Below are 13,998 nucleotides of genomic sequence, written 5' to 3'. Positions count from 1 at the left end.
ACTCTATTTTCCCTCCCCCTCTTACTCGCTGTCATCTGCCCTCCTGTTTCTTTGCTGGATTTTATTCTGTTCCTTCCGACATCATCACCTCTCCTATAGTCCACACCTGCTTTTCTGCTGTGTTTTTTTTTTTTCCCCAGAGCTGCCCATCTCATACATTCAAAGATCTCTCCAGGCCATTTCCTGTTTCATTGTGTCACTTGTGTTCCATCGCTATGGAACATGGTGCTCTCTCACATCTTTGCCTGGCCTCTGCTGCCTTAAAGGCTACCTCTGAGAGGTGCTGAGCACCCTGAACAGTAGGTGCAAGTATGCAGAAAGCGTTGTTGAATGAGACCTGGAGTCAGTGAAGCAGCAGACTAAATGAAGTGTGGAGAAAGAACCCAAAAGCTGAGGCTTAGGCAGGTGACCTTCAGCCAAACATCTGTGCTCATGGAAAAACCTACTGGTTAATCCCAGCAGGCCCCTGCTGTCACAACCCAGTTGTGTTTGAATAAAACCTCACTCCACCTGCTGCTTGCTTGGAGGTTAGGCTGACCTTTAGTGCTCCCCAGCTCCAGCTGAATTTTTCTTCTTTTAGATTTTTTCATTCTCTCTCTTCCCCTGGGTTTTGTCACAAGGTTGGGTCACCCTCTCAACATGCCTTTTCTGTGAGGATTGTCTGGGCCTGCCTTGATCCTTGAGTTGCAGAAGTAAATCTCAGCTGGATTCCTGGCTTGAACTAGAGAAAAATTCAGCCTTGGTGTGCAGGTGCTCATTAGAATAGCCAAAAAGCAGCAACCTCCAGATAGCAGCAGGGAGTTTCTTATCTTAAAATGGTATCAGCAATGGTTTGTGCTGTGTGATAAGGGCAGACTTGAGTGTGAACACTCCCTGTTCTGTAGCACCTGGCAGCATGTTTGGCAGAGGATCATCCTTTTCTGTTCATTTTCTTTGTGATTTCTTGTATTTTATTAAATGTTGACCTCATTGTTGTCTACAACTACCTGAAGGGAAGCTGTAGCCAGGTGGGGGTCGGTCTGTTCTCCCAGGCAACTAGCAGCAGAACGAGAGGACAGAGTCTAAAGTGGTGCTGGGGGAGCTATAAACTGGATGTTAGGAGGAAGCTCTTCCTAGAGAGAGTGACTGGCATTGGAATGGGCTGCCCAGGGAAGTGGTGGAGTCAGTGTCCCTGGAGGTGTTCAAGAAAAGCCTGGATGAGGCACTTAGTGCCATGGTCTGGTTGATTGGACAGGGCTGGGTGCTAGGTTGGACTGGATGATCTTGGAGGTCTCTTCCAACCTGGTTGATTCTATGATAGTTGTGGCTGTTCTCACATCTGTTCTTGCTCCTCTCCTTGCAGTTTCTATGGCACGGGGCTTATTGCTGGCCATGGCTTCACCAGCCCCGAGAGAACCCCAGGAGTTTTTGTTCTCTTCGATGACGATCGCTTCGGCTTCATCTGGCTGGAGCTGAAGTCCTTCAGCCTCTACAGCCGGATCAAGGTCTCCTTCCAGAACGCCGAAGCGCCCTCCCGGGAGGCTTTTGATGAGATGCTGAAGAACATCCAGTCGCTGGCTACTTGATGGGTGGTTTGTGATGGACAGGGCTAGGGGCTGCAAAGGCTGCTGTGCTCCCCAGCCAGGGCTGGGATGGGATGGGGAATTCCTTGCTCTCGGTACCTCTGAATGAAAGCATGCACTTTTCATAAAGCCTTTTTACCCCAAGTGTGCACACCCCAGTTACAAATACCCAAGGCTGACCTTTCCTCCTGCCACTCCACGCTGCTCCCCGGCGGCCCTGTCTGTACCATAGCCTTGTATAGCTGAAGGGGTCCTGCAGAGGAGGAAACAGACGTTTTGACTGCAAAAAGAATACACTGCAACAAAAATAACTCGAGGTCAGAACTGGATCAGAAGAAGCTCTAACTGACTGCATGGACACAAGCCCTCTGCTCTGACTTTTTAGCAGTCTCCTGTGGAAAGAGCTCTTCAGGGAGGGGATTTATTGGAGCTTTTGCTGTGGCCCAGGATGATGTGTCCTCCTGGGAGACTTGCTCCACCCAGTGCAGTTCCCCACTGCAGGCTGGCTGGCTGCTTAGTGAGAAATTACATCAGCAGTGATAAAGCTTATCCTCCTCTCCATAAACCTTTCTCTGGGTGCAGCATTGCCAAGAGAGACTGGTGTCCTCCTTAGACACCAGCTCCTTCACCCTTGGCTTAGTAATTGGTGTGGGTGGTTTCCTTTTCAGAAGTTTCCTCATCTGGGCAGCAAGGGGAAGATTCCCACCCTGAATGACAGTGTGTGTTGTGTTGCCTTGACATCTGGAGCTTGGTGGATATGCTGTCCCAGGGGTGTCAGGTCTGGGTGTCTCCCTGAAAGTAGAGGAGGTGGAGTTGTTTTAGTAGGAATTGGGTATGGAACTGGAAGTGAGTGGAAACTGCAGAGGCTGGTGCGTTCAGAACTGGTTTTGTACCTGGAAAGTTCACCTCAGATCTTTTAGAGTGGATCTGGAAGTGTAAAGGAAGGAGAAGAAAGAAAACTGAAATAAGCCCAACTGCAGCCTGCTGACCCCTGCCCATGATAGGCAGCAGAAGGTGCCATATGTTGCTGGTACTGGTGTGACCCCAGTTCCATGTCACTCTTGTATCAAATTGCCCCATATAGTCTGAGGAAGCAATGAGGAGTTCTAAATTTGCTGTGGCTTGTTATGCACCTTTTGTGGTTGGTGCTGCTGCTGGGCTCACAGCATCCTTCTTCATCTCTTTCTACTTGCACTTGCTTCATCCCAGGTGATTGCTGCTTCCACAGAAAACCCCTGGGCTTAACTTTCCCTAGTTCTTTGTGGCAGATCAGAGCTTCACTGGGAGGTGTGGGCTGCAGGCAAGGGAGCAGGTTCCCTATAGACTGTCCTCTGCAGGAAAACCCTGGCCAATGCTAATCTATGGACTGGGGTGAGCTAGAAACCATCAGCATCTGCATTGTGTGTGTTACTGATGCTGTGGGGGAAAGAGATGAGAGGATGCACAGAGGGAAAGGAGCTATGTGTAAGGAAGCTCTTGGTTACAAGCAAAATACATCCTTTGTGCCAGCTACTCTCTGACTGTGATGATAAACTCCAGGTCTCATCCTGCTAGATCAGTGTCTAAAAAAACCCTGCCTTTACCTCCTCTGCAAGGTTTGGTTTGTCAGTGTTGGGAGGATTCAAGCCCCTTCTGTGAAGTTTGAGGCACTGCCTGCTTTTGCTGACTGTGAGCAGCTTTGATTCTCACTCTCACAAGGGCTGTCTGCCATTTCTGGCTCTGGAGCATTCCTCAGGCTGCGTGAGAACTGTGTCTCCAGCAGAGACTTGGAGCAGAAGGTCACGTCACTCACAGGATTAATTCCTGTCTCTTTGGATACAGTTTTACAAACCTCAGAGAGTTTGAAGGTGATTCAGGGCACTTGTTCCTTTGTTCCGTACTGGTTTGTCAGCGGTGGGAAACCTGCCTGCGTGTTGGAGGTGAGGCTCTGAAGTGCTATTATTGCTGTAGTGGATGAGCTATAAAAAGTAGGTTGTTTCTGAGCAGCCTGGTGGAGGTGTTCCTGTTCTTATCAGCAGAGGGAAGAGTTGACTTGGATCTCACCCCATCAGGCAGAGCAGGGAGAGAGGGAGGGTGGCAGTTTTCTGAGCCTTGGTAGGTGGGTTGGGAGGTGAGCTGCTGCTAAAATCAGGTGTCTCAACCTTTACTGCAGCTGCTGAGCTCTGAGCAGGGGAGCACATGCTTTAATCTTGCAGAGGTTTCCAGCTTGATGGCACAGGTTTTTGGGAGCCTGCTTGCATCTGGGTGACCACTTTACCTCTGATTTTGCTGGTGCAGCCAGTGTGTTGGCTGCTTTGTATTCTCAGTACAAAGCAATGAGAGATCCCCTCCCAGGGCAGCTGAATTGCTTGTCCCTAAACCCAGCTGTGCTTCAGCTGCAGATGGATCCATAGCTCTGGTTGTGGATTCATCCTTCCTTCAGTGTCCACACTCACCTGGAAGAATAAGCCTGTGGTTTTACATAACCTTTTGATTTTGAAAGTAAGACCAGAAGTCCAGACTGTGTGGAACTTGCCACAAACCCTTGGCACAGGACTTGAGTCACTCTCAAAGTACAGATGCTGACTATCTAGCTGGCCTCCTCCTTGTGACCTGCTGTGTTGGGCTGGCTGAGCCTGTAAAGGTGGTGTAGGCATGTCATAAAATGCTTTTAGTAGTTGTTACCTGCAGCCTTCATTCCCCCTGATAGCAAACCTGTGGCCTGCAGTTGGCAGGAGTGTGTTGCTTGAAGCTGAAGCCAGGTCTGCTTTGTCATTTGGATGAGGACCTCTTGGTGGGCTGTGCATCTGCTCTCCTCCAGGCTAGAAAGGTGCTGCTTGTATCTTGTCCCTTCTGAACCTCTTCAGTGGCAGTGTTAAGAGCCCCCTTCCAAAGGCAAGGTCTGCTTGACTGGCTGGAGAGAAGGGCTCTGCAGAGGCTTGATACCCTGTGGGAGCTCTTCACAGCTCGGCTTTGCCCCCACAGTAGCATCTTTGTGTTTACAGTGTGCCTGGCTGGCCTCAAAGTGTCAGAATGTGCTACTCCTGATTAAAGGCAAAACTGCTGATACACCCTGCCTTTATTCTGTCTAGAGCAAAGGCAGTGAAAAGAGCAAATTCTATATTAATGCTCCTCCTCTGCCTTCTCACCTTCTGCTTCTGAAAGCCTGGCAGGCTTTTGTGGCATTTCAGAAGACAATCCCTTCTGATTTGGCTTAGAGTGAAGAAAAGCTGTTAGCATGGTGAATTTGGAGAGACCAGCATAAATGCTCTGACTACTCCTGTGCCTTTACTGACTCTTTTGTGTGTGGCTGCATCAGCAGGGAAAAGCAGATGGTGTGAGGAGTTATAACATGCAGCCCTGAGAGCTTTGGGAGAGGGGAACAAACAAAAAGAGCCCAACCAGATTTAGTTTGGATCTGACCATCACCCATGGCCAAGGGGGCTACAATCACAGCCTCAGTCCTTCTTTCCCTGTTGGGAGCAGTGCTGTCAGCACAGCATTTTGCCTTTCTTGTTGGTGTTTGGTATGGGCTGTGCCACCCCCCTGCACAGTGCATCCCCTTCCTCCTCCAGCCTCAGCTGTCCAGCTTGTTGGGGTATTTCTGTGAGCTGATGACAGGGACAGTGTGTGGTGGTGCCTTGTAGATGGTGATAAATTACTGATGCTGATGTGTCCCTGTCTTGTTTGCTCTGTAGAAAATCTTGGAGACAATTGGCTTTATTTCTTGATTCCAGACGGGTGGAGAAGCACTGGGGAAGATGGAAAACAACTTGGCCAGGGGTAGGAAAACTCTTGGCAGAAGCCTTATGGAATAAACAAAGTGCTTGCAGAGCAACATTGCCCCAGTAGCCACAGCAAGACCTAGGGCTTGATTCTGGCTCAGGAACAGCGAGCAAGTGACTGGCTGACGTGCAGGGGCTGTGTTGTGCTCCTAGATCACGTTGTCTGTGTTGTCAAAACACATGGATTTGGCCAGCTGGAAAAGAGAAGCATCAAAGATCCTCTTCCAGCCAGTTTGTTTGCCTTGGGCCTGATTTTGTAGCTATAAATGTGCTGTGATCAGGCAGTGCGGGTGCTGGAGTCTCGCTGCACTCCACATGGACTTGTCAGGCTTTTTGTTTTTCTACTGAGGAGAAAAAGGGATGGAATTACTTTGTAACTTTGGCTGTCAGCTTCCTCTGGAGTGAGCATTGCTGCCACAGCTGCTCTGGAATGGGACAGAGGTTGGATGGCAATTAATTAGGAAACTGATACTGGGGAGAAAGCAAATTCATCTGCAAGTGTGCTCAGAGGTGTAGGCTACCAGGAAAAAAAACAAACTGCAGCTGCCTCAGTGTTTACTTCTAAACAAGGAGTTTTAATTGCTTTTTTTATTGGTTTGAAACTAGTGGGATTTAATGGAAGTGTTGGGTGTTGTGTGGAAACAGGTTGTATAATCTCAATTTGCTAGTTTAGGGAATGGTAACTGTTAGCTCTGTCTTGTAGCTGGTTGCTCACATGGAAAATAATCTTCTGTTGCATTCAGCTGCCAAAAGATTGCGTGCTGGCCCTTTGCTGGGGGCCAGAGGGACAGCAGAACTTGCCAGTTGGACAGTGAAATGTCTGAGGTGTGTGATCAGGTGGTGGAGAGGAAGATGAGTTACCAAACTGTGAGTGCCACTGACCTTTTATTTCGTGTGTGCTGAATTAAAATGTATGTTCCTGGGTTTCTGTTTGGATTGCAGTAATCTGAGGGTGTTTTGAGGAGAACTCAGATCAACAGTGTTCATTAGCTTAATTAAAGCAATCTGCACTTTTTGTTTTTCATTGATTGATACTCCTACTTCCCCTGAGCAGGTGTACCCTGTTTGTATGTGTATTTTGCACTCACCACTTCAGTGTGACACCAACGGAGTCATCTGGGCATCTCCTGTAGGCTTTGAGTGTAAATAAGTCTCTATGAAGTGGTACTTGATAAAAATGAAGGTGAAACATCAGGTCTCTGCTTTGTGCAGAGGAGAGAACAGAGGGAAAAGGTGAACTGTTCTTTCTAAAATGCCTTCTGACATTGGTGTTTCACACCACAGACATCCACGTGGAACATAACTGTGGTTTGAACAGCTCACCTGCCACACCTGCCCCCCTCTCTGAGGGGTGAGAGTTTGTCTGTCCTTGTGTTGGTGGGTTTGAGAGGAACAGGCTGTAGAAAAGTGACTTTGCAACACTCAGCCTGCTTCATCCCAGGTATCAGAAAGCTGAGCAAAATGCCTGTGTTACTTTTACACCTGATTGTTGTTATCCAAGAAGCCTTTTCCAATTTCAAATAATAAAAGGAAAGTTTTGTGAACTTAATTCTGTCTCTTCCTTTTTTCCTGTTGTTGGTTTTGTTCCAAAAGGAAGCACTGGGTGAATTCCATCCTTCTGACGTGCAGCAACCTGGCTTCCACCATGTGATAAGAATTGATTTCCCCTCCCGTGGGTGCTTGATGAGCAGTTAAACTGATTTCCTGGAGGTGTGAAGGACACTCCCCTGACACACACCTCACGCTCTTCCCTTCTCCCTGTTTTCTGTTCTTCCCTGCTGCATCTCCCCATGGAGTACCTATGGTGCTCAGCTCCCTCCTGCAGCAGAAGCTGGGGCTGGCAGAACTACCAAAGCCCTGAAAAAGTCTTTTTGCCCTCCCAGCCTCAGCTTTTTCTTTATGAAAGGAAGTGTGTGGTGATCTGAATTTTTTTTTGTTTGAGAAGGATCCCTTGGCTGTGAAGCTCTAAGCTACCAACGTTCACAAATGAAATCTCACTCTGGAAATAGCTCTGCCTAAGTGGTGGTGGTGAATTAAGGCACTGCTACAGCTCCTTGAGTGCAGTCCTCTCTGAGCAGGTCTCCTCTCCTGTTTCTCCCTGTTTGCTACCACCAATACCCTTCCCTACCCCTGTGTGTTAGTTTTGTGGTGCTGAAGGCACATCTGACTCCACTCCTTCCCATGAAATGTTCTGTGGGTGATCTCACAGTCCTTCCAGCCCTAGCAAGGGAGAATAGCAAAGTGTTTAATGCACATGCAGAAAGCCCTACCATATGTTTGGCCTTCACAGAGCACAAATGTAGTTTCTCAAGTGGCAGCGTTTCTGAATACCAACCACATGCATCTCCCAAGTGCTGGCTTGCAACCCTCCCTCTCCTTCCAAAGAAGCTCAGAGGTGTGAAGGTTCAGTGCTTGGACAGCTTAACACCTCCTGGAGAGGAGCAAGGTTAAGCCTTGCTCACTTTCTTTTCCCCTGGCCAAGGAGTGAGGAGGTATCTGTGACCTGGCAGTGATGTTCCTCAGCAGGTGGGTTCTTCATCCTGCTTGGTGATGGATGAATGGCTTTTTCCATCTGCTAGGGGTAAAGTCCTGAGTGTCACAGCTGGTTATGGGCTGTTAACCACAGCACAAGCAGAGGGTTGTCCCTGTAGTTCTGCCCTCAGAACCTGAGGCCGTTTGAGGGCAATTTTTTCCCTCGCTGGGCAGAAGGTTGCTGTGAGCAGGCACGTCTTGTGCTGGCCTAGGACTGTGTGTGTAGCTGTGTGTTGGACTCCACTCAGGGCTGTGCTTCTGCTCTGCCAAAGAGGCCACTGCTGCTGTTTGTGGTAATGCTGCTTCTTACTTGGCTTGTTCCTAAAAACCACAAGGCTCTGGTGCCTCAGCATGGAATCAGAGGTCTGTCAGGGGAAGGAAAGAAGGAAGGTAAGTCTCCCTTCTTAGTACTGCAACTGTGTGTCTGAAAATCAGCTGCCTGTGTGAGCCCAACTCCTGGCAGCAGCTGGAGCCCTTGCCCTGGGGTAAGGATGGGGTGTGAAAGCTACATCAGGGTTTGCCATCTCCTCTCAGGGCAGTAGGTCTGCCTTTCTGCCTAATGCTTGCTTTACTTGTGGCTGTGGGCAGATACATACTGCCTAACCAGCCCTGGCAAGCCAGATTGAGCTTAGTCCAGATGTTGTGTCAGCTTCTGTAGAGCATCAGCACCCTTGAGCTGTGTGAAACAGCATCTTGTGCTCTGTCTCTGTGGTCCTGATTTCCCTGCTTCTTCAGGAATGGGCTGGAACAGAGGGTTTTATTCAGTGCTGCCTGAGAGGCTTGTCATTTATCACTGTCCTCTGCTATCGTCTACCCTGAGCTGCTCTTCCCTTCCTGTGAGAGGGGAGCATCACCTGCCCTCCCTCCCTGGGCAGGAGAGGGTGGAGTAGGGCAGACCCACACAAGCACTCCCAGATGCTGCATTAGAGGCTTGGAGTCTCGTTCTGCATCTGGGGCCAGGGGGAGGAGGAGTAACTTCACTCACCTTGGTCCAAGGGCTGGTGTTTTCCAATTTCCAGACCTTTGGAGGCACTGAAGTGAGGGAATGTTCATCTGTCCAAACCTGGGTCTGCCCTCTCCTCTCTGCATCCCTCCCCAGTGCTTAGGCTGGGAGCAGGATGAGCAATTTGGTGTGTGCTTTTCTCACCCTGCTTCCCAGCAGGGCTTTGTTTCTTCCTTCTATTCCCAGTGCAAAGGTTAATTACAGACAAGCTCTACCTGGCTGATTAAAGGCACCTGAGCTCCTTCTGCGGTCCCTGGGAGCTGCCAGCCTTTGGCTTGCCTGCTGAGGCCTTCCTGCAGTACTTAGCGTCTGTGCCGCTCCTGCCTGGCCGCCTCCGTGCCTGGCCGTGCCCTTAGGACCCGCGGTTCAGTGTCACCGTGTCTCTCTTCACCCTCAGTTCGGGGTTCCACTCTGCAGGCCGAGACTCCTCCGGCGGCGGCGGCAGCGGCAGCTGCTGCCGGGTGGGGTCCGGGACCATGGCGCGACGCGTCCGCCAGGGGGCGCCTAAAGACTGGACACGGACACGCATGGGCTTACTGCCGCCCCCAGCCCGCATCTCCCTGAACAAGGGTGCGACCAGCGCCCTGGGACGGAGGACCGATGGCACCTGGGACCTCTGAGGCTTCCCCCCGGATGGAGACCCTTGGAGGCATCCCTCTAGGACCTGAGCATCCCAGAGGGGCTAGGCGCCTGGGCACCTCCATCTGCCTGGGCACCTCATCGCACTAGTCACCCCACTGGGACCTAGACACCCACGGGACTGAGCACCCTACAGGAGTGGGTGGCATCACTCCTGAGAATCAGGCACCCCTAGGATGTTCTTCCATGCCCTCCGTGTCTGCACTGGCCTGCTGATGGGCGCTGTTATCAGCATCCCACTCTGTGATGGGGATCTGGTGAGTGGGCTTGTCGGTAGCCACTCCTGGAGGAGGTCTGTCTCAGAGGTGGGGACAGTGCTTTCTCCTACCAAAAACTGAGTGAGAAGAGAGCCAGGTGAGGAAGTTCTGACCTCTTCTGGAACACAGCATGAGGTGAAACCAAACACTGTTGTGAAGGACCGGGAGGCTGGGGAGAGCAATGTGTGGCCACCAGCTCCCTCTGAATTATTCATTAAGCAGCTTCTTAGCTCACCTGACACAGTTCCATCCCCACGCCCTGCTCCATCTCGATGTTTGGCAGTCCTGGTTGGTGGTGGCCTCAAAATCCCCCTGGTGCAGGTAGAATCCAGGCTGAGGGCACATTCCTACAGGGGCTGCTCTACGGTCTCACTGGGAGAAGGAGGAGCATCTTCCCTGCTCCCCCACTGATGTGCTGTCTCTGTGCCCAAACAGACTCATTCCCATCAGCTGTCTCAGTCTGTCACTCTGATGCCTGGGGAACAGCCCAAACCCACCTTAGTCACTGGGAACATTCTGTGCCACCCCTAAGCCAGGGAGGGTGAACTGCTTTAAACTGACAGCTAAATACACTCTTCTCCTCTTTCCCTCAGCCCTCATGTCTCACCTCTCTTCAAAGTGTTTTTCTCTCTGGCTGGTTCTCCCTGTGGCTTTTTTTCCACCTTCTCATCCCTCTCCTCACCTCTGGCATCCCAAATTAGTCACAGGTCTTGCAGCACACCCTGGTTTGTGCAGTCACTGCTCATCTCACAGAGCCTCATTTGACCCCATGCCTTTCAATTCCTGTCACCATAAGACCAGAGACACAGAGCAAGTGTCCTTTGGGCAGTGGCTCATTACCTGCTCCAGTGCTTTAATCCCACCCTTGCTCCTAGCATATTATGGGCATGATTTGCAGCCAACTGCCTGATGTCCTTCACTGGCAGTGCTGGATCGAGCTCTGGAATCCTCAGCACAGGACAGACTTGGATCTGCTGGAGAAGGGCCAGGGGAAGACACAACAACGATGCAATGGCTGGAAGCCCTCTGCAGTGAGGCCAGGCTGAGAGAGTTGAGGTTGTCCATCCTGCAGGAGAGAAGGCTCCAGGGAAACCTTCCTGTGGCCTTTCAATACCTAAAGAGGCTGATCAGAAAGCTGAGGGCAGACTGTAGCAGCAGATGTCCCTGATGAGTGCAGGGGGGTTGGACTAGACGACCTTGAAAGTTTGTCTTCCAACCCAAAACCGTTCTGTGATCCATTCAAACCCTTCCCATCACTCTGCTGCCTCGCAGGCTGCCAGGAGGGCTGGCTCAGCCCCTGCCTGTTGATGCTAATTAAAAACAAACAAGGAGGGGATGGCTGCAAGCGCTGCGCTGGGTGGCTGCTGCTGCTGCTCCTCTCCCTCCAGCACTTCTGCAAGCCGCTCAAACAAGGTGGGAATTCAATTTCCTGCTCCTCTCCCAGCGTCTTCCTCGCTGTAAAGGGGATCCTTCCCCAAGCCTCCCGCACGGATAACGTGTTTGTTTCATCCACCGCCACATCTTGGCTCACGCTGGTTTGCTAAGGAGAAGGTGCCAAATTGGCCTTTCACCACCCGGTGCTTGACAGGAGGGCAGCTAGCAGCACTCATCGCCCGCCAGGGGTGAGCCTTTTTCTTTGCAAAGCAAGCAGGTATGGGGGGAAACAGAACAAAATCCAGCTGAGAGCCAGGCAGCAGAGGCTGTACCTAAGCGGTGCTGCATGGACAATTCACCTCTCCCTCTTTGTTTTCTCTAATTGCACAGCCAGGCCTCCCGGGCACAGCCTGTTTCTTACCCTAGGCTGGTACAAAGCCTCGTGGAATGGGGCTGGGACGTGCTGACCCGGGAACGGGGAATAAAACCCTGGAAGAGGGTTTTAACTGGTCTGGGCTTCGCCTGGGACTGATGCTTGGCCGCTCAATGAGCCTCTCCCTCTCCTCTCCCTCTCCTCTCCCTCTCCTCTCCCTCTCCTCTCCCTCTCCTCTCCCTCTCCTCTCCCTCTCCTCTCCCTCTCCTCTCCCTCTCCTCTCCCTCTCCTCTCCCTCTCCTCTCCCTCTCCTCTCCCTCTCCTCTCCCTCTCCTCTCCCTCTCCTCTCCCTCTCCTCTCCCTCTCCTCTCCCTCTCCTCTCCCTCTCCTCTCCCTCTCCTCTCCCTCCCCTCTCCCTCCCCTCTCCCTCCCCTCTCCCTCTCCTCTCCCTCTCCTCCCAGGGACTCACAGACGGACAGATTAATAGGTGTTGGAAAGGACCTCCAGAGATCATCTCATCCGACCTGCCCTGTCAGAGCAGGTTCACCTAGAGCAGGTTCTAAGGATGCTGTCTAGGTCACTGATCTTGCAGCACAGGACACTCCCAACCAATTTACCCTAGTCAGGAGCACCTCCAAGCTCAAGGATGGAGGTAGTGGGGCAGCACCACAAACCACCAAAGCAGGGTCCCTGGGGGGGGGGGCTCAGCAAAGTTAATGGTCTTCTTGAAGCCTCTTGGGTAGTGTATGATCATCTCCTGCTGTGCACGAGTGTGAGTCCTTTGCAGTCTCTGTTTGCAACCATTATCTTGCCCATGGCTGGGTTGTTCCACACAGGAGAGGGCTCAGGGAGGCAAGGTGGAATTACAGCATTACAGACAAAGCCTTAATATAATCTTCCCTGCATGAACAGCACTGAGGTGGGGGGGAGGAAGACAGGGAGAATGTTCTGCGGTGTGGGCTTCAAATGAGGCAGGCTGCAGTTCAGGATGTCGGCTGAATTGCTTCATCACTGCTCCTAATGGCTTAACCAACAAAATCCATATTCATAAATCAAGCCAGGAGCGTGAGCAACCTCTGTTCAGCTCTGCTGCCGAGCCGTGGTGCAGCCCAGGAAGAAGGGCAGATTATACATCCCAGGCAGCAGCAGCAGCTCTGTGTCTGCCTTCTGCAGCTGCCACGACTTGGCCTTGGTATTCACTGAGCCCAAGGAGAGACGATAGCATCAAATCTGTCTGTCGGCGTCTGAAGGATTAGCTGAGTCAACCAGGAAAAAGCTGAGCTAATTTATCCTGCTATTTTCAGTCCTGAGATGTGCCCTGGACGTAATTTCACCCTCAATTACAGATGCCATGGTGCTACAGAATGCAATTAGCAAAAATGTTCTGTTCCTTTTCTTTTTGGTGCCTTTAGGGTTGGGATTTGGGCGTTGCAGTGAGGTGGTGGCAGCTCTGCAACCCAGGCTAGCTGATGAGATCTGGAAAGTGGAAGCAGCAGAGAGGCAAAATGAATGTATCTGAGCTCTCTGGCCAAGGAAAACGTGGTGGAGGCAGGAGAGCATCACAGATGTGTTGGCAGAAGGACCTGGCAGTCTCTTATCCACCACACAGAGCTGCTGCCAGGGCCAGGTCAGATCAGCTGCAGCTTCTTCCACGCCCCCAAGGACAGGGGATCCATGGTTTCCCATGCTGAACCCACACAAAGTGTTGTTGCAAAGCCTGTCTCTGCCCTTTTGCAGAGGCACTGTGGCTATCTCTCACCTCAAACCAGACCACCATGCCCTGGCATGCCAATGCCAACCCCAAATCCTCTGGTAGCCTTAGCTGGATCCTCCCCAACATCAAAACCTTCCCAGACTGGTGCCAGATCTCCCAGGAGAGCCTTCCCAGCAGTACACTGAGGGCGCAGCAGCCTCCCTGCTGCAGCCAGCCTGAGCTTGCAGCATCCCACCAGCTGATGGCCGTTGGCATCTGCAGACAGACGTATCTCAGTCCCCCTGACTTAACTCCCTTCGTAGGATCTCACCATCATTTCAAGGTGGTGAAAACAAAACAAAACAAGCAACAAAACTAAACAGACCAAAAGAGAAAAGGGGGGAAAAAATCAGACCAAGATGAACTGGAGGAAACTGCATCTTCAGTAAAAACCACCACGGTTTTACCAACAGTTTGGCCATTTACTGGGGAGTTTAGCAGGGCTGGGGGAAATGGGCTTTGCAGGCATCCCTGGGGGCTGGCTGGATTCCCAGCCCAGTGAGGGTGAAGGCAGCAGCTCCCTGTGACGAAGGGGCCAAAAATAGCAACTTTCCTGTGAGCAGAGAGGAATAATACTTCTCCCGAAGCCCTGCAATAGCCTTGAGGCTTGCTAACGTGGTGATAAGCTGTTGTTTGCCTGTGTGCTCTGGAGCAAGCGTGGCTTATCTCTTCCTTGTTCCAGCCCTGGAGGAAGAAAATAAGCCCAGCGATTCTGCTCCTGTGGGACCTCCAGGTCTGTAC

At 51.4% G+C, this 13,998-nt stretch overlaps 2 protein-coding genes and 1 long non-coding RNA gene across 4 annotated transcripts in view; 2 read left to right on the top strand and 1 right to left on the bottom strand.

Annotated features, from left to right (window-relative positions):
* The window catches only part of FBXO31 (F-box protein 31), a 28,714-nt gene extending 21,839 nt beyond the window's left edge, over window positions 1-6,875 (top strand). For both annotated transcript variants that reach the window (XM_064160075.1, XM_064160074.1), the window contains one exon: window positions 1,343-6,875. In XM_064160075.1, the coding sequence (XP_064016145.1) occupies window positions 1,343-1,565 (223 nt within the window). In that variant the 3' untranslated portion in view covers window positions 1,566-6,875. The remainder of the gene's footprint in view (window positions 1-1,342) is intronic.
* Window positions 6,876-7,335: 460 nt separating this feature from the next.
* Window positions 7,336-9,314, bottom strand: LOC135184380 (uncharacterized). Its single transcript, XR_010306000.1, has 2 exons — window positions 8,844-9,314; window positions 7,336-8,223 (listed from the first exon to the last, which is right to left on the bottom strand). It is a non-coding gene; the product is annotated as an uncharacterized LOC135184380 (long non-coding RNA).
* A 4,571-nt stretch (window positions 9,315-13,885) lies between these two features.
* Window positions 13,886-13,998, top strand: part of KIAA0513 (KIAA0513 ortholog) — a 29,839-nt gene continuing 29,726 nt past the window's right edge. Inside the window, exon 1 of the mRNA XM_064160067.1 lies at window positions 13,886-13,990. The gene's annotated coding sequence lies outside the window, so the exon portion shown is untranslated. The remainder of the gene's footprint in view (window positions 13,991-13,998) is intronic.

Source organism: Pogoniulus pusillus, chromosome 20 (genome assembly GCF_015220805.1).
Source record: "Pogoniulus pusillus isolate bPogPus1 chromosome 20, bPogPus1.pri, whole genome shotgun sequence".
Lineage (NCBI taxonomy): Eukaryota > Metazoa > Chordata > Aves > Piciformes > Lybiidae > Pogoniulus > Pogoniulus pusillus.
The sequence above is the reverse complement of the archived record's forward strand: the minus strand, read 5'-3'. Positions and strand labels throughout refer to the sequence as shown.